The sequence below is a fragment of the Leuciscus leuciscus genome, assembly GCF_965113295.1.
Source record: "Leuciscus leuciscus genome assembly, chromosome: 8".
NCBI lineage: Eukaryota > Metazoa > Chordata > Actinopteri > Cypriniformes > Leuciscidae > Leuciscus > Leuciscus leuciscus.
In genome coordinates this window covers 26,465,482-26,485,561 of record NC_138732.1, presented here as the reverse complement: position 1 = coordinate 26,485,561, position 20,080 = coordinate 26,465,482, and the positions used below count along the sequence as shown (strand labels likewise).

The 20,080-nt window shown below is 38.3% G+C and overlaps 1 protein-coding gene and 1 pseudogene across 2 annotated transcripts; one reads left to right on the top strand and one right to left on the bottom strand.

Annotated features, from left to right (window-relative positions):
* Positions 1–6: 6 nt before the first annotated feature.
* On the top strand, positions 7–11,248 carry LOC309504591 (phospholipid-transporting ATPase VD-like). The gene is made up of 8 exons (XM_082177753.1): positions 7–284; positions 413–489; positions 2,379–2,504; positions 3,304–3,504; positions 4,021–4,101; positions 4,190–4,294; positions 8,237–8,424; positions 9,429–11,248. Exons 1-8 carry the CDS (start codon positions 92–94, stop codon positions 9,613–9,615), a joined length of 1,158 nt encoding a protein of 385 aa, XP_082033879.1. The 5' UTR covers positions 7–91; the 3' UTR covers positions 9,616–11,248.
* Positions 11,249–13,687: 2,439 nt separating this feature from the next.
* Positions 13,688–19,918, bottom strand: LOC309505339 (F-box/LRR-repeat protein 21-like; annotated as a pseudogene). The gene is made up of 4 exons: positions 19,915–19,918; positions 17,034–17,253; positions 16,118–16,240; positions 13,688–14,035 (listed from the first exon to the last, which is right to left on the bottom strand). The product of its transcript is annotated as an F-box/LRR-repeat protein 21-like (transcript).
* Positions 19,919–20,080: the final 162 nt, after the last annotated feature.

The window sequence follows — 20,080 nt, the reverse complement described above, 5'->3', positions numbered from 1 at the left end:
GTTAGAGGACACACTGGGAGAGTTGCGACGGAGTTCCCTGTCACCCGGAGCGGAAGTCCAGTTCAGGGGTAATAACTCTGCGTTTACGCTGATGGAGCACAGTATCGGGCTGGTGATAGATGGGCCGACTCTGAGCATGGCCATGTCAGATGACCTGGTGGAGCAGTTTGTGGAGCTTTGCAAACACTGTCGTGCGGTGCTTTGCTGTCGAGTGACGCCGCTGCAGAAGAGCAGTGTGGTCAAACTCATACGGCAGAAACTGAGGGTCATGACCCTTGCTATAGGTAATGAAACCTTTGATTTGAGGTGGAAGGGTTTCTGAAATCCTATATAAGATTACTTTAGTGCAGGTTTGTGAAGTAGGCCTACATTGGTTTTCTGTTGTGATACATTATGATTTGTGTCGATTTAGGTGACGGCGCCAATGATGTGAACATGATTCAAGCTGCAGATGTTGGCATTGGGGTTTCTGGACAAGAGGGAATGCAGGTTTGTGTTTTTGTGTTTTGTAACCCACTCCCTGGTGAAGTTAAGGCACTGAAATGTATCAATCAATAAGACCTTCATTTTTAAAGAGGGATTTTCTGATTGACTGGATCAGGTGTGTTTTAAGTCTCCATTGTGATCGATGTTTCTTTCCTATTGTGATGAATATCTGAGTGAAGCAGCTTCCTGAACGAGAGAGAAAAAATTTTTTTTAGGGAAATTGGGAAATGAGGGAGGGGCATGTTAATATTTTTAAAGTGCCCCCCATTATGCTATTCTATAGGTTCCTAATTTTGTTTTGGAGGTCTCCTACAACAGGTTTACATGCATCAAAAGTCCAAAAACACTTTCATTTTTTTCATAATATACATTGCACATCACCACATTTTTCAATGATTCTCAAGTGACTCATTGGATGATTTGGTCTCTCTAAATCCCTCCTTTCCGTGAGCTTACACTGTTCTGATTGGCCAGATTGCTCGGTCTGTTGTGATTGGTCTACTGCTACCAGCATGTTTCAGAAGCTAATCTCCCATTACCATAACTGAACTTCAGCTCCAGAGGGTTCCTCAGTCCTCAGAGATTGTACACACGGTACAGTCAGTCAAGTCAAGTAAAGTCGCAGCTCTAGAAGAAAAGCATTGTCCAGTTTAAGTACGTTTTTGATTGATTCATTTCCGTTGTAAAAATCATGAGTTATTAACTTTGGGGGCGCTTACACGACACCGCCCTCAGCCGAAAACTTTTAAGGTGTTCCGGCCATTCATTTACACAACAATGGTGTTTGGTGGCCTGAGAATGCAAACTTTGAAATAGGTTTTTTAAAATAACTTTGAAATAAGTTTAGAAAACGATAGCGTTATCATCTCAAAAACGTGAATCTGTGAAAACAGTGATGGCACGCACAAGCGTACTACGTGTTTGGTCAATAGGTATGCGCGTTTGAATGCTTATTTGCGCGGATGCAACGCGTAGTCTTTCTTTACAAAGTGACATCGCCAAATTACAAGTTTACGCGGATCCATGTGAACGGGAATCCCCCTGACAACAGTTTTTATCTGTACAGAGGAAGAGGGGAGGGGGGAGGCCGAGGAGGCCTTCGTAGGGGATAGTCAGATAGCGAGCACGAGTCCGATGATGAAACATTGGAAGAACTAATTATTCAACCCGAACCTCCAACGCAAGGACCACTTGAGCTGGACGTTTCTCAGTGATACGCTACTCAGTTTGTCGTACATTATGAGATGTTGCAGCTGTAATTCCTCACCATCAGCACTAACAAGTTTATATCCATCAACAAACCGATGAGTATATTTCTAATTTATTGTGGGAACTGGATCATTAACTGTATCAATAACAGCACATACATTAGCCAAGCACTAACGTGAATGACTGATGTAACATTAAAGTTTAAAAAGCAAATCTTGCTCCATCCTTCATCGTTACTAAAATTAAAGATACATTTTTGATAAACATTTTTTTGTCTAGATAAATTTTTTTTCAGTGTGTGGGCAACTTCGCCTACTAAGTTTAAAAAAACCCACATTCAAGTGTTGATAAAAAAAGAATGCACAGTTAGAATAAAACAGGTTAGTTATGATAAAACAGTTTTTTTGTTGTTGTTGTTGTTGTTGTTGTTGTTGTTTAAAAGGAGAGGCTCTGTTCTTTCTTTTGATATATTGCATGTTCAGATATTCGGGCCATGAAAGTTTTATGTAAATGATTCAAAATGCTGGCGGTAGCTGGCAATTTAAAAAAAAAAGGCTGACGGGAAAGAGTTAAAATAACACTATAATGATGAACAAATAAATAATTTATAATAAGCATTCCATAAGAAAAGAACTGTCAGTTTAGATTTCATGGTGACTTTAAGTGCTGTGTTTGTCTTGCAGGCCGTCATGGCCAGTGATTTTGCCATCACTCGCTTTAAACACCTGCAAAGACTGCTGCTGGTTCACGGACACTGGTGCTACTCAAGACTGGCCAACATGGTCATCTATTTCTTCTACAAGAATGTGGTAATTATCACCATGGCAACCAATTTTGTTACATTTGTATAAGAAATGAGTGGCGCTTGACTTGAGCGATTAAGCAATCACCTAGCAACAACCTAGTAACCACCCAAAACAACCTAGCAACAGCATAGCAACGTGTCAAAAACTCTCAGAACACCTTAGCAAACTTATAGCAACTTCCTGGCCAAACCCTAACATTGTGGGATTGAGTTTGTTAACAAACAAGCACAATGCAAAGATGTAGTCTACTAAGCGTAATAATACCAGTTTTACATGTGAATATTAACATTTGCACCATTTTTTAAAACTCAAAATACAACAGACTGAGAAGGGGGGACTGTACAGGGGGCCCAAAGACCAGGAGGGCTTATAGGGATCTTCCCTAAGGGCCGAGGTCCTGGAACAAGATTCCCTCACAACCCACCCCTCACAACCCACCCCTCACCCTCCGGAATGTGCAATAATACGATAACCTGTAAAGAGGGCCCAGTCATTGTCAATACAGTGGATAATCCTTTTTTCTTACCCTAATCTGGCAACGTATTTCAGGGTATAAAGACAGAATATGTTCAGCACTTTGGGGGGACATGTTGGCTTTAGGTCAAACTGCAAAACCAGCACAGAATTTTTTTGAACCAAGTCACATGATCCACATACTCCAAACAGACCCAGACATACTGATTAAAGAGTATGTGTTGCCCGTTGCCCGTTTAAGGGTTAAAAACACTTATGAAATATAAGTGATTAGCATTAACACTTGTTTAACTAACTTGAATTAACTAACCTGTATTATCTCATGCAGGCGTATGTGAATCTGCTGTTCTGGTATCAGTTCTACTGTGGCTTCTCTGCCACAGCAATGATCGACTACTGGCTCATGATATTTTTCAACCTGCTCTTCACCTCGGCTCCTCCCATCATGTTTGGGATAATGGACAAAGAGGTGTCAGACTCCACTTTACTGAGCCTGCCCGAGCTGTATAAGAGAGGACAGCACTCAGAGGTGAGAAATCACACTGTCACTTATGACAATCTATCATTACTATACCACTATCTTAACTCATGTCTGGGGTAATTGGGTTAAAAGATATTTCTATTAGAAAATTCTGTAACACTTTATTTCTATGCTCCCCCAAAAAACATTCTACTGACTATAAATAACTTTGCAACTACATGTCAACTAACCCGAACCCTAACACCTAACCATTACAGCCAACTACAGTCTACTACTACAGTCTACTAATACTCTAAAGATAGTTAGTTTACATGTAGTTAACTTACAAATTTACTTGTAGTTAGTAGAATGTCTAAAGTGGACCATCGAAATAAAGTGTAACTGAAAATTCATATTATAAATGAATAAATGTTAGAGAATCAATTTAATTCAACCATGGCAGTTAGTTATATTTTCTTAATGTGTTCAGCTATTATTTTAATAACAAATACCATAGCAAGTTACAAGTATCTAACCATGGTAAAGCATTGCATGTCTTGTAACACATTTAAACGTTTGATACAGGGCTACAGACGTTCAACGTTTTGGATTGCAATTCTAGATGCTTTCTATCAGAGTCTAGTGTGCTTTTTTATTCCATACTGGGTAAGAACATCTGTTCAGTCTCTTGTCTGTTTCTGTATCATGTGTTTGGAGTAACTTGTTATCTGATCACTGCTTGTACTTTCTCAAGACATACAACGGTTCAGACATCGGCATATTCTCGTTCGGCACTCCCATGAACACGGTCTCTCTGTTCACCATCATCCTGCATCTGGCCATTGAGATCAAGAGCTGGGTGAGTTTACGCTCCAATTCATCACTGCAGAACACAATCACACGGCATCTCACATTCACTTCGTATACAGCGTGGTCAGGGTACCACCATATTTAATCTTTCACAGGAATGAAAACGAGGCTGTGAGGGATAGAATACAGTGCGTTTAGTGTATCATAATCATAATCAGATTGTTCAGCAGATGAAATGTCTTTCAGAAAAAAAAACTTTCTGTATACAAAAACTCATTTAAAACCGCTTGTTGTGAGTAGTGAAAATTATGTGATCTTCAAATTCTATAAATGAAAATTAAAAAAGCGTTAAATTAAATATGGCTTCTAACATTGCTAATGTCTATTGGTGCAACATTTTCTTTACTGATTATCATTTTAAATAAAGAATGATTGTGAATGACAACACTGATAAATCATGTTTTTAAAAGGCTCAGTTATTAGATCACTTTTGTTTTGTTCCCTGGTGCCAAATTATAGTATGAGTCAAGTTCTCTGTGATAGTTTTTGCTACTGTACCTTTAAGACTAGGTAAACAGTCTTGGTTATGAATGGCTAGCATTTTTTGTGTGTGAAATGAGTAAGAGCATTTTTGTAAGAGCATGTTTACTTTGCCTGCATCTCTTATTGTTAGTTATAAACTACAATTCAAAAGATTGGGGTCAGTAAGATTTATTAAGAAATTGAGACTTTAATTATGTACGGACAAATTAAATAGGTCAAAAGTGACAGTAATAACATTTATGCATTTAAATGCTGTCCTTTTGAACTTTCTATTCATCAAAAAATCCTCAAAAAAATCTGTCAGAGTTTCCATGAAAATATGAAGCAGCATAACTATAACAACATTGATAATGATAAGAAATATTTCTTGAGCATCATATCTGAAATTCAGCTTTACCGTCACAGGAATAAATTACATATTAATATACACTGAACAAAATTATAATAGCTGAACTCAAAGATCTAAGACTTTTGTCACAAAAGGCCTATTTCTCTCAAATATTGTCCACAAATCTGTCTAAATCTGTGTTAGTGAGCACTTATCCTTTGCCGAGATAATCCATCCACCTCACAGGTGTGACATATCAAGATGCTGATTGGACAGCATGATTATTGCACAGGTGTGCCTTAGGCTGGCCACAATAAAAGGCCACTCTAAAATGTGCAGTTTTATCACACAGCAAAATGCCACAGATGTCGCAAGTTTTGAGGGAGCGTGCAATTGGCATGCTGACTGCAGGAATGTCCACCAGAGCTGTTGCCTGTGAATTGAATGTTCATTTCTCTACCATAAGCCGTCCCCAAAGGCATTTCAGAGAATTTGGCGGTACATCCAACCGGCCTCACAACCGCAGACCACGTGTAACCACACCAACCCAGGACCTCCACATCCAGCATCTTAACCTCCAAGATCGTCTGAGACCAGCCACCCGGACAGCTGCTGCAACAATTGGTTTGCATAACCAAAGAATTTCTGCACTAACTGTCAGAAACCGTCTCAGGGAAAATCATCTGCATGCTCGTCGTCCTCATTGGGGTCTCGACCTGACTGCAGTTTGTTGTGGTAACCGACTTGAGTGGGCAAGTGCTCACATCTGATGGCATCTGGCACTGTGGAGAGGTTTTCTCTTCATGAATGAATCCCGGTTTTCACTGTACAGGGCAGATGGCAACAGCGTGTATGGCGTCGTGTGGGTGAGCAGTTTGCTGATGTCAACATTGTGGATCGAGTGGCCCATGGTGGCGGTAGGGTTATGGTATGCGCAGTCGTATGTTATGGACCACCAACACAGGTGCATTTTATTAATGGCATTTTGAATGCACAGAGAAACCGTGACGAGATCCTGAGGCCCATTGTTGTGCCATTCATCCACGACCATCACCTCATGTTGCAGCATGATAATTGCAGCAAGGATCTGTACACAATTCCTGGAAGCTGAAAACATCCCATTTCTTGCATGGCCAGCATACTCACCGGACATGTCACCCACTGAGCATGTTTGGGATGCTCTGGATCGGCGTATACGACAGCATGTTCCAGGTCCTGCCAATATCCAGCAACTTCGCACAGCCATTGAAGAGGAGTGGACCAACATTCCACAGGCCACAATCAACAACCTGATCAACTCTATGCGAAGGAGATGTGTTGCACTGCGTGAGGCAAATGGTGGTCACACCAGATACCGACTGGTTTTCGGACCCCCCCGGACCCCCCCAATACAGTAAAACTGGACATTTTAGAGTAGCCTTTATTTGTGGCCAGCCTAAGGCACACCTCTGCAATAATCATTCTATCAGCATCCTGATATGCCACACTGTAAGGGATCCACTGGAGGCAAGCTTATTGAGGACCCAAGTGCAGTTTATTTAAACAAAATAAGATTAAAGAGATGGTTCTGAGTAATTTCAATCTAGAGTCCTTTGCACCATGACCTCGAGCCAAACACCGTGAAGAGACTCAGACTTGGCAGGCATGACGTGAAGAGACTCAGACTTGGGAGGCATGACGTGAAGACACTCAGACTTGGCAGGCATGACGTGAAGACACTCAGACTTGGGAGGCTTGATGTGAAGAGACTCAGACTTGGGAGGCATGACGTGAAGAGACTCAGACTTGCCAGGCATGACGTGAAGAGACTCAGACTTGGCAGACATGACGTGAAGAGACTGCAGGCATGGCAGGCATGACCTGAAGAGGCTCAGGCTTGGCAGATACTGCGGGTTTGCGGGGCTCCTCTGCAAGTAAATGCACAGTAAATGAGGAACCGCTCAATAACAGGGCATAGTCTATGTATTGTGCCAGAGACCAATGAATCCCCCCCAGGCAGCTGGGAGCAAACAGGCTCATTTAAACCTACCCTAAAAGGTCCTTGAGGGCCGCATCATTAAAGTCCAACAGGTGAGAGAGTTCACAAAACTCTGCCACATAATCCTCGATGGCCCGGTTGTCTTGATGAAGACAAAGGAGGGCAACTACTGGGTTCATAGTTGGTCAAGTATTCTGTAAGGGATCCACTGGAGGCAAGCTTATTGAGACCCCAAGTGCAGTTTATTACAAATAAGATCAAACATGAAACAAAAACATGGCGTGGCATGAAAAACTCAAAATGAACATGGACATGAACATGAACATAGACTTACAAACAGTGTTCTACAGGAAACAATACTTGACCAAGACACATGGCAAACATGAGGGCATAAGACAGGACTAATGACAAGAGACACCTGTGAACAATGATCAGACAATTAACCAATGACAAGACACATGGCAGGATCACATGACAAACAGGGAATCACATGACAAGACACAGAAACATGACAATGACAAAACCAAAACGTGACACATACCTGCGAGGTGGATGGATTATCTCGGCAAAGGAGAAGTGCTCACTAACACAGATTTAGACAGATTTGTGAACAATATTTGAGAGAAATAGGCCTTTTGTGTACATAGAAGAATTCTTAGATCTTTGAGTTCAGCTCATGAAAAATGGGGGCAAAAACAAAAGTGTTGCGTTTATAATTTTGTTCAGTGTATATTCATATAGAAAAAATATATTTTGCATTGTAATAATATTTCACAATATTAGTCTTTTTACTGTATTTCTTTATTTTTATTAAATAAATGCAGTCCAGGTAAGCATACGAGACTTCTTTCAAACACGTAAAAAAAATCGTACAGACCCCAAACATAATGATAGCGTATACAACCAGAATAAAAGTATGTTCTTCTAACTAGAATAAGAATAAAATTAGTTGATTGTGTGTTAATATTTGAATATTCTAAAAACAGTCAATCTTTTTTGCAGCTTATTTTCATTTAATCATATTTTTTTAACACTTTAGAGGTTTTTAAGGTTATAGCATGCATGTCTCAATTATTCTCTTTGTAAAAGCATGCATAAAAAAGTATTTTTAATGAAATGTCCTCTTTTTGTTTAACTTGCAGACGGTGGTGCACTGGGTGATAATGATCAGCAGTGTGCTGGTGTACTTCATCGTGACTCTGGCCTACAGCGCCATCTGTACCAGCTGCAACCCTCCCTCCAACCCCTACTGGATCATGCACAAACAAATGGCCGATCCCATGTTTTACCTCGTCTGCATTTTAACAACTGTTGTTGCTTTACTGCCAAGGTAACCAAAGTTTAGCATTACCATTATGCGTATAATAGCATCATAGCAATGACGTTGTTTAGATGTCATACATGAATAGAGTGACCATCTGGTTATTGCTCAGTTGCAGGACAGTAGAAGTGATTTTGTGTGTGAGATAAATTTACTACTATTACACTATGCAAATATTGATTTACATTAGTTGGAAAGCCTATTTGCCATCACGTTGGATGATAACATTTTAAATCGTAATTTTTTAGTATTAGATTTCTTATTGTGTGGTATTGTAATTTCAGGGAAGAAATAAAATAATACAGACATAATTAAAATACGGGAAAAAGCTCCCAATTTCGGGACTTGGTCACCCTTTACAAGAACGAATGAAGTCTGGTCTCACGTTAGTGTCACTGAACCGCTGTAGCGCACACACAGTCTGCTCCGGTCCAGAGACAAGACATCACCGAGCGGATCATATGTGTGAGTCGGCGCAGACCAGAGAACGTTTTCGGACTCGGACCCATTTGAATTCTGCACATAATGCTATATTTTAAAGCGATATGGAGGCGATTAGGTGGAAACTGCGGCTTTACTGAGTTCAACGGCTCTGGCCGAGATGTGATATAAACTAAACGCTTTTGGCTATTTTAAAAAAGGGGAGGAGCTGTTAGATATGTCCCGCCCTGTCTTCCTGTTTCAGTAGAAATGACGTCAATGCATTGAATAATGCTGCGCGTTTCAATGCACTTCAGTGGGACTTTAAGAGGTTTGAAGCAGCGCTGCGCAGACCAATCGTTGTATGACATTAAAGTACCGCGAGAGCAATTCGAAAGCATACAGAGCTTTATTTACGACATGGCGTGAATGCAGTATATTACATTTTATAATTTTACTGATGCACCGATTTTTATAGATGCATCATTACACCCCTAATGAATGCAGCACTTCAAATGCAAATGCAATAATTATTATTAAAAATGGTCTGTTCTCTCAACATGGCCCTTGTTTACTACTTTTTTTTTTTCCAGGTACACCTTGCATGTCCTAAGGGGAACTCTGGCACCCTCCCCTCACCTCAGCGCACGGCAGCTCGAGCGGCTCCCCCCCTCCCATCGGGAGCAGCGGATCAGAGAGTGGCGTGGTCTCCGAGACACGTGCATTTCTCCTTCTCTCAGATCCCAGGAACACAGCTCCTCTCCCTGCCCCAGTGCATAAAGTACACACCACAGTCCGGCACGCCACCCTTCCTCATGCACAGAGAATGACAATGCCGCAAAGCTTGAATTCTTCAATACACAAAATTGCCAAAACTGAAAAGATATTTATGTTTTGCACACATGGATGCACTGCAGAGGGAACTTCCGGCAGCATTTGATGCCAGGTTTTGCAGTGCTCATGCACTCCAAGGAATGAAGCTGGGCTTTTCAATTTTGAATGTGCTCTTTGCTCTCACAAACCATTTGCATGATCTTCACTTGTTTCTGGGCGGCTCAGTCCACACTTGATCAATACATGCATATAATTTCTCAGCGGCGTGAAAGTAATCTGTTCGGTGGATGCAGCTGAGCCTTTTCCCTTCTGCGAAACCAACTTCTTGTTGTCATGTGGACCACATTTGTATGCATTTGCGCTTTGAGCTGCTCATGTAATAATTGAGGTTTGCAGATGTTACATAATATCTTGGTTCATTTATTCAGAGCTTGTTGTGCATGCTGACAGAAATACAAGCACCAGTGAGATTAAGGAGGCTGGATCTTCTTCTTCTTCTTAATTCTTAATAAATTGATTGGCTCATAAGGCTTGTTGATGATGTCTGTGTGCGTGTGCGTGTAATACACTAAGGCAGATCACACAGTCCTACGCCGAGATTTGAATATTTAATTGCACTGCTGACGTTTGGCTGACGTTCTTCACTCATGACGGGGTCAGTGATGACCTCACGCTCAGACAGATCATAACCGAGCGAGCGTGTCTCTTTTCCCCATCCTTCCAGCATGTGTGTAACATACACCACCGTCAGGGGAAAAAAAGTGTCCATCGCTGCTTCTATTTGCAGAACCCAGGGCGGTTTTATGTAATGATGACAGACATGTTTCTGACGGGCCGCTTCTGCTCTCTGGTGGCAGTTTGACGAACTGCAAATACTAGCATCCATTTATTAAAGCCACGTGACAGTGTTTCATGTCACTTACTGAAGGATTTCTTTAAAGGCAGGAACTACGGGTGAACAAGCTTTAATTTAAATTGATCTGCTAAATTAAATTATATTAAATAAGTAATTATACACATACATTTTTTATATGATTTTTAAACTTTTATATATACAAACAAATGTCACTTTGTGTGTGTGTGAAAAGGGTTATTTAAAATATTATTTGATAAAAAACCTGTATGTAGTATGCAAATGTACGTTTGTAATGACATTCTACGATGCGGTTTGTAATTAAATGTTATGTATGTCAATATTTTAATTTAATTCAAGAAGCAATGTTTAGAAGTATGGGTTTCTATATTTGTTATGAGAATTACATTATGATTCATGTTTGTAATATGAACAAAATAGGAAAATGACTTTTAAATGATGCTATTTGATTCTGTAATAGGTGAATGGAATATAAAACTATAAAAATGCTATTTTTATTTTTATGCATTTCAATTGTGGATGTTTTTTAATAGTTTTAACTATTGTGGAAAGTCAAAATTGTTAAATCCAACCATCAACCCTATCTGACCTCCCCTTTAAACAATGAGACCACAAATAAAATCAAAAGAAATAAACAAAACAACAACAAATAACACAGTTTGTAATATTGACCTTCCTTTGAAATGTACATTAATATTGAGTATTCTACATACTATCAAAAATATGTTTAAAAAAAACAGTAAAGCTTGTTTTGTGAATTACAGTAAATGACATATCAGTTGCACTGGTTTGCTATTTATGAGTCTACACCAAATCCTAGATATGCAAAGTCCCATGAGAAGAGATACTTTATACAGTATAATTTCGATGATCAGAGTAACACGAGGACAGTGTAAATGCATATTTTACTTTGAATGTTTATAAATCTAAAAATAAACAACATCACAGTGTTTTATAGGCACCAGAATGTTCTGTACCCAATTGTCATTGAAAGATTTGCATTGCACAAGTACAAAATGAATTTATAGTGTACAAATAAAATACGTTATATGTAAAGTTATTTATTGCCAGAGAATTATTGTTTTTCATTTAGTGAATTATAATTAATAAATGAACCCGTTTATTCTGTAAAAATCACTTTGCAATAAGGTCACATTTGAGTTATTGCATTACATGAGCTAACAATGAGAAATATGTTTTTACAGTATTCATTAACCTTTGTTAATATTAGTTAATGAAAATCATTAACTAATATTAACAAAGGTTAATGAATGCTGTAAAACATATTTCTCATTGTTAGCTCATGTAATGCATTGACATTCATGTTAGTTCACAGTGCATTAAATAATAGAAATTTGACCATACGCATGTATAAATGTTGGGATTAACAAAGATTGAGAAGTAAGATTAGTAAATGTAGTAGAAATATTGCTTATTGTTAGTTCATGTTAACTAATGTAGTGAACTAATGTAAACAAATTAAACCTTAAAGTAAGTAATGTTACCAAATTACTTGTTAGGATTTGTCATTTTTATAAACTATAAAGAAAAGTCTTCCTTTTTTCCCTAACTAGCTTAATGTATTCTGGGCAATAGAAGAAAGGTTAGGCCATAAAACACAAGCAATTTAACAAGTCCCAGAAGGCCAATGAATTTTACAAAAAGAACCGGTTTCATGTGTGTGTGCACTTGTGTGGAACTGTAAACACTTTGTATTCAAATCCCATCTCTGAGCTTCAATCACAAATCATGTTTTTACTACAGCAGCACTTCCACACTAATGATCCAGATGTGTAGTCAGATGTTCCGTTTCCCATGCTAAATTTTAATTACCCAGTTCTGTCTAATGGCTCCCAAATGCAGACTGCCTGTTCACATAGGTAGACTAAAGTGGATATCTAAATGCTTTAATGCATCTAACATGTGGGCATCATATCAGGAAACCAAAAATGTTAGGACACCTCGCTGTGGATTTGCTCGATGTTGTATACGTGTTGTCAGTAATGAGCACCTCCTCCATGATGGACAGCTAGCTCAAGCGGCCGCCACACATCTTCACAAACTCCATGAATCACTTGCCCTCAGCCGATGGCCATCGGATCGGCGATACGGATCAGCTCTTCGTCCCAGCGTGGCTTACTGACCACCCGACCACAGATGCGTGACGGGTGAGTCCTCACGAAAGAAGGGCTGAAACTCCTCCTCGTCCAGCAAGAAGTACATGACGATGTTGCCCTGGGACGAGTGGCGGATGAGGGCCTCCCAGCTGCTCTTCTTGATGGTGTGGAACTGGGTTTGGCCCAGGTTCTCGTTCACCACGTCGATGCACAGGTATACAGTTAGGGTGTGCTCACACTTGGCATGTTTGGTTCGATTAAAACGGACCCTGGTGCAATCGCTCTGTTAGTGCGGTTCATTTGGATTAGTGTGAACGCTGCCATGCCATCCAAACCCTGGTGTGCAGCAAACAAGCGGACCAAGATCACTGAAAAGATGGGATGAAATATGAACGCAACACGGACCAAAGACATGCAAACGAACCAAAAACTGAACATGATGTCACATCCCTAAAAAGGACAAAATGCTCAAGCATGCCAGTTTTTTCTAGTCATAGTGGAGATGTTGCCCATCACAGTTCAGTTCAGGCATCAGAACCACGTCTCCTCACAGAAGATCTTCGTTTATGTGTGTGATGGAGGGATTCCTGCCGCTGTTGCGACTCCTTTACACATCTTATTAGCTCTTCACGAGTTCTCAGCTGGTCAAAATATGATCATATGTAGGCTACGCACATACAGCGAGCACATTTATCCCAGCACACAGCATTGTTTGGGATGTTCCGTCTCGATACGTCATAAAAACCGAGGTTGTGAACGAAATTCCTATGCCTGTAGGTTCGGGTATCTTTAGAATTTCCCTAACTTACAAAATTCCTTATTTTCATTCAAACAACGTTCAGTCTTACAATGATATCATAGGCTATGTCTAAAATAATTTTACTGTTGCTAAAATTAATAGGCTTATTTGGGATTTTACAAGCTATGGTGGAATCATTTATAGAATAATTTGGATGATAATAATATAATAAAAACAGATATTCAAGTGTGAGTTTAAAGTGTGTGACTTGTCAATGACATGATTTTAGCTTAGCTTTAGCTTGTATGTAGGCCTACTGTAAGTGAATTAGATTAATAAGAGCAATGGGTATTAAAAAAGAAAACGGGTCCATTTAGATTTCTTGTGGACTTGAAACCAAGTTCATATTCAGTCTAAATCCTAACCTATTAGTTTTGCCATGACTCAGATAGTGACGCACTGACCTGCATGAGATACATGAGGACAGCTACTCATCTTCAGCAGCTTGAGCGTGTCACTGTTGTTGGCGACCAGTACCTTCAGGGAAGGGTCATCAACCGGTGTGTCATCCATTTTTATAGAGGACAGAGACTTGGAATTCAAAAACACCACCGTCAGTGCTGAGACAAAGTGTGACTGAGAACAGACCAGACAAGACAGGCAAAGTCAGTGCCTCTGGCTTCTCATACCCTTTACATGAAGCATTATTTCATTATTTCATGAGGTCACCCCGCTATGGTGCTATTTGTTTTGTAGGCATGCTGGTTAATTTTCAAACATAAAATGAAGTATAAACATAAAACTACAAACTTATATTCTTTAAATTTAATACATAAACATGCTGTTTGTTAACACAAATTAATCAAGTTTTTAAAGCATTACATTCCTTCAAAATTAATAACTACAACAATACAGTACAGTGAAAATCATGTTTCATGTATTGTTCATTTTGTTATTTTTCTAGTTATCTAACATCAAATCCTCAGTAAGGTTAGAGCTTTTAAAGGGATAGTTCACTCAAAAATGAATATTCTGACATCATTTATTCACCCTCAAGTTTTTCCCAACCTGCATGGGTTTCTTTCTTCTGTTGAACACAAAAGAAGATATTTTGAAGAATTTTGGTAACCAAACAGTTTCTAGTCCCCACTGACTTCCATACTATTTTTTATTTTCCATACTATGGTAGTCAATGGGGTCCATCAACTGTTTGGTTACCCATATCCTCAAAATATCTTCTTTTGTGTTCAACAGAGGAAAGAAACCCATGCAGGTTTAAAACAACTTGAGGCCTTGTTCAAACATCATTTTGTGTTTAAAGATATTTCAAGCTAATTTTGGTTAGTTGAAGTGGTAATTAACTAATAGGTTCATCCTTTTCCACCAGTTTGACTCAATTAGGCCAATAGATGTAGCCTCTTTCTGGAATTTAATCCACTGGTGTAACTGTTGGACAGTGTTACTAATATTTGCTTTGTTTTATAGAGTGCTTTAGTGCCCACCCGCTTTTTCAGTGCCATTTGTTCTGGAAGTATTTGTTCCATTAATTTTTTCCATAGGGAATAATTTTTTTGTATTCTTAAAAGTGTTTAAGCCATGAACCAATTCAGCCGGCTACGAGGTGAATCACAACATTACAAACTTTGATTTGAAGCAAAAAGTATTTGAAATTCGGACAAAAGGGCAGAAGACTGTGAACGGCTTTAGTGAGGGAAAGAACTACAATCCCATGAATCACTGCAAATGACAATCCATTAAAAATGTAAAAGGATGAATAAATATTAAACAATTAATTTAGTTTTTTTTTTTTATAATTTGTAGAAACAATACATATAAAGTGTATTGCAAAATCTGCATATATATATACATACACACACAAAATACACACAAATATTTAAGTTTTGAAAGCAAAAAGCGAGACTCAACAACTTGAATAAATCATTCGCAGTGCTTCATGAACTGAGCGTTTCCTTCAGAGCTCTTTTGGCACTGTTTGCTCGCCGCAACTATCTGATTGGTGGAGTGTTCTGTACAGCATCATGGGTAATGCAGTTTTCGCACCACAAATTCAGATGTTAAACACAATTATTTAAAAAATAAGTTGAAAAAAAGCAAACAGATGGCTTTAACAGAAGCATGTAACATTGATTTACAACCTCTGAGCTTACATTAGGTCTGTTTTTGTACAGTAGATTATTTCCTCATCAGAAAGTTTTGAGAAGAACCTCATCCCTTATATGGCCCTGACCTCAACAGAGCACACTAGACAGAGTGAAATGACGCTTGAAGGATAATTCAGCATCCAGGTGAGGGCACTGACTCATCCAGATCTTTCTGGATGTTGTATAATATGACGACAGTAAATAGAAATAAGGACACAAACAACAGAGCCATCTGGAAGCCATCACACTGATCTGTGATGAATCTTCTCCATCAAGATGGTATTGAGTGCTGTACAGTTAAATAAAGAAGCACAGCTTTCTTTGTTTTTAAATCTTTTGTGACTAAGCAAGCCACAACGAGCTTCAACTTGTCACTTTCAATACTAGTTATACAGCGGTGTTTCAAACTGTCAGGATTTTGTGGAGGGTGAAATTACATGGTACAGAAGTTTGACAGCTGAGACATTCTAGTAGTTTTGAACAAGCGACAAGTTTTAAAACAGATGTTGGACGTCATATTCAGCTGGTATGTCGCACGGAAAGGGTGAGCAAGTACCTGAGACACGTCCATGAAGCTTGGCCATGCTGTGGAAATCAGACCCAGTGTCTAAACAGTGCAGTTCACCAGCTGTGAGAGAATGTCTCAGGCTGCTTCTGCAGATTCTGTGCAGCTGTCAACCTGGAAACATGTTTTTTTATCTTTTATATTTTTAAATTCTTTTGGTATTTTTAAAATGACCATTTTTTTCTTTTTCTTAATTATTTTCTTAAAACTACACTACTGCATATGCATACCATTTTGTTTTGTTTTTTAGACATCAAGATCAGATGGATCTTTACAATCATTTACTTTTCAACACTGTACTGTGCATTACACAAACACACTATACATTGAGGTTTTAAAACAGTCGTATGTGATCATATGTAAGTACATTACCATTCAAATGTTTGGGGTCAGTAATAAAAAAGAAAAGAAAAAATAAATTAATACTTTTATTCGCCAAGATGAACACATTAAACAGATCAAAGTGACAGTAGTGTGAATTTTCTATTTATCAACGAACAATTTATTACAGTTTCCACAAAAAAATTAAGCAGCTATTTTCAACATTGATAATAATCAGAAATGTTTCTTGAGCAGCAGATCATCATATTAGAATGATTTCTGAAGGATCATGTGACACTAAAGACTGGAGTAATGACGCTGAAAATTCAGCTTGGCATCAATAAATGACATTTTAAAATATATTAAAAGAGTTCTTTTAAATTGTAATAATATTTCACAATAATACTGTTTTTTACTGTATTTTTGATCAAATAAATGCAGCCTTGGTGAACATGAGAGACTTCTTTCAAAAACAAAGAAATCTTACGACCCAAAACTTTTGATCGCTAGTAGGCCTACTGTATACAGTATGTAGCTAATTTCCATGAATGATGTGACAGTATCACCCTTTCTAAAACTGACCTACCTTGAAGCTCACATATTGCAGGTACTAAGCATGTCTTCTGATGATCTTCTGGATGAGAGGTGCGTGGATCTCAGGTGAGACGTATCTGGCTGGTTCAGCTCAAATTCAAATCTCCTCCAAAGATCTGGGATGTGAAAGACGTCGTTCCACCGGCGAAAAGCCCTGTCTACCAGAGACAGGTAGTGGAATACGTGCAGGACCACGTGGTGACCATGTGGACCTCACATTTCTTCAGTGGGTTTCTGCTGTGAGGTGGAAGACCCTGTTTGGACGTACTGTAAAACTTGAGAAATTAGAAAATGCCAGGCAGTCTACTTGAGGAACGACCACTCCCTGAGAAGACAAAGGACCTTTCTGGAAATTAACATTTGAACTCTCTCTTGTGAAATTAGCACCACCATTCGAGACGCAAGTCTCACCTATGCAATCCTAATCTACATCCCCCCCCCCCTATCTACATCTCCCCTATGGTTTACTCATACAGTATTACGCATGTTTGGTATCATTTGAAATGTCTCAGTGCGACTGGTACAAAGGTCTCATTCCCAAATAAGTAAAACAAAAGGTAATAAGGTATGTAAGAGTTTAGAGATAAATCGCACACACCGAGGAGGGTGTGTCTTCCAGGCAAATGGCATCCTGCTCTCAAAGGTGTAAACTCAATGCAAATTCCCATTGTTAGTAAATCTTTACATTTGAAAAGAGGTTTCTGCCTTGGTCTGTGTATTTATGGAGATGCTGAAGAAGGCTCAGGGCGATTTGTAATGAGATCTGCCCATAATTATTATTATGTATTTCTTGAGTCAGGTACATCTTTTTCTCTTTATTCCAGAGCATTTGATGTTTTGTATTGATTATCTTTGAACTGATTATGTAATTGGCATGGTACATAATAAATGACATAATGAATTGTAAACATTTGATTTTATTCTAAATGACTCTGACATTATTTTCAGTAAAGAGTTAAAAAGAATAGTTAAACTTTCGCTCACATTTAATTATGCACAGATATCATTAAAACCTTTTCATTTATGGAGTCAGATGAAATAACGAGGTAAGGCATATGAAAAAATGTATTTCATTTAAACAATTTACGACTAAACGATCCTGTTTAGTGGAATTTACTGTAATTTACGGAGCCACTAAAGGGATATGGGGGTGGAAAGAATTTAAGTTCTCTCGCAAAACCTGTTGTGAGCTCGGACAAACACTTCCTGTTTAATTTCCCGCAAAAGTAAAAGTATTGTGAGGTATGCAAAGTTTTGCAAGAGAACGCAAATATTTTGAAATATATATATTTTTTATGTCCCTTTAGGTGTTCCGTAGTAACTAAACAGGATTTTGAAAAATGTACTCACTAATAAAAATATTACATTAACTATGTGAATTCAAAAGATCAGATGATCTTTCTTCCACTGCAACACAAGAACATGATTTTGCAGCTCAAGCTGATATAAAATACTAAGAAATTCCCAGATTTTAGACTAGTTATTTTTTTCAAATTGATATGATGACAATATAATTTGTAATGAAACTTTTGCCTTACAGTATTTAATCAGAAAATAATGCAACAGTAGGCATTTTCACTATAGGGTCAGACGTTTTGATTGCACACAGTGTATTATATTATATATACTGTACAAAGCCTACTATGGGCATACTAAAACTAAACAACCAATAGATTACAATACAGTTAATATATATGGGTCACAAATCAATGTTTTCTGAGCGATGATTTCTCTCTATATATCCTACCTTGTAAATGGCTACAGCCCACGCCTTATATAGACACATAGGCCTACAGATACAGACCCCACATCTCAGCAACATACTGATATGTTCAGATCAACGAGGAAACCATATCGCTCTAGTCGTCTACGAATAAGAGCCTACTTGTTCCAAGCTTCCTTATCAGGCATACCATCCCAAAACACATTATTTACTATGCTGTGAAGTTTTACTTGCAATTTGCATCATCTGTGACTGTGTGTATGATTCTCTATTGCTCCCACAGCTCTCTGAACTGGGAGACCGCTGGCACGTGAGCGCGAGAGAACAGGATGGACCAGACTCGCGCGCGACAACTCCACTGCACCAGAGCGCGCGCATCCTATTATGCCATTTAACCCAATGGGTAACCCAACTATGGGGTGGTACAGCACTTTCCCAACTCTTGGATATTTTAACCAGCCAGTTGGGTTTAAAGTAACCCAACATCTGAGTTTATTATTTATTTTTATTTATGGCATTATTTTAATAAATTAAATACACTTTGTTTTCAAATACAGATTGTGTATTTGTATAAAACAACACATAATGTTTAAAAAAGTCTAGCATTTACAGCCTAAATATATATAATTGTGTACATACATTCAAAATACACAAGTGTAAATACAACACATAATACATTTAAAACCTATGCAAATGTGTACGAACAGTACACATTCAAAACCTATATTTAAAACCTATACAAAAATGTACAAAGTAGACACGTATAAAATGTATACATGCACACAAAAATTCAAAATGAACACTACATTTAAAACTACACAAAAGTGTAAATTACTAATATTAAATTCAAAACCTATAGAAATATGAACAGAATACACAAATTCATAACATTAAATCCTTGAATAAATAAACATAACTTTATTAAAAAGTCATCAATGTTCACTGTGCATTGATGTGTTGTTGTAAACATACCTTAAGTAATAAAACTACACATATGTTGACTATGGCCCTAATGATGATAATCAAAGGTCTTAAGGCAGGAATGTGTTGGAAGATATTTTGAAGAATGTTTGTAACCAAACAGTTGTGGGGCACCATTGACTTCCATAGTATTTTTAATGGTATAGTCAATGGGCCCCATAATGGTTACCCATATCCTCAAAATATCTTATTTTGTGTTTAGCAGAAGAAATAAACTCATACAGGTTTGGAACATCATGAGGGTGAGTAAATGATGACAGAATTCATTTTTGGGTGAACTATCCCTTTATAAGACACATTACACCTTTATGATAGAACTTTGTATTGTTGTATGA

What these genes read in the sequence shown, in the direction of transcription:
- LOC309504591 (XM_082177753.1), top strand. Translation starts at nt 92, where the DNA reads ATGGAGCACAGTATCGGGCTGGTGATAGATGGGCCGACTCTGAGCATG. An exon ending in ATTTCTTCTACAAGAATGTG is followed by an intron (nt 2,505 to 3,303) that starts GTAATTATCACC and finishes TATCTCATGCAG; the next exon opens with GCGTATGTGAATCTGCTGTT. An exon ending in GCTTTTTTATTCCATACTGG is followed by an intron (nt 4,102 to 4,189) that starts GTAAGAACATCT and finishes TACTTTCTCAAG; the next exon opens with ACATACAACGGTTCAGACAT.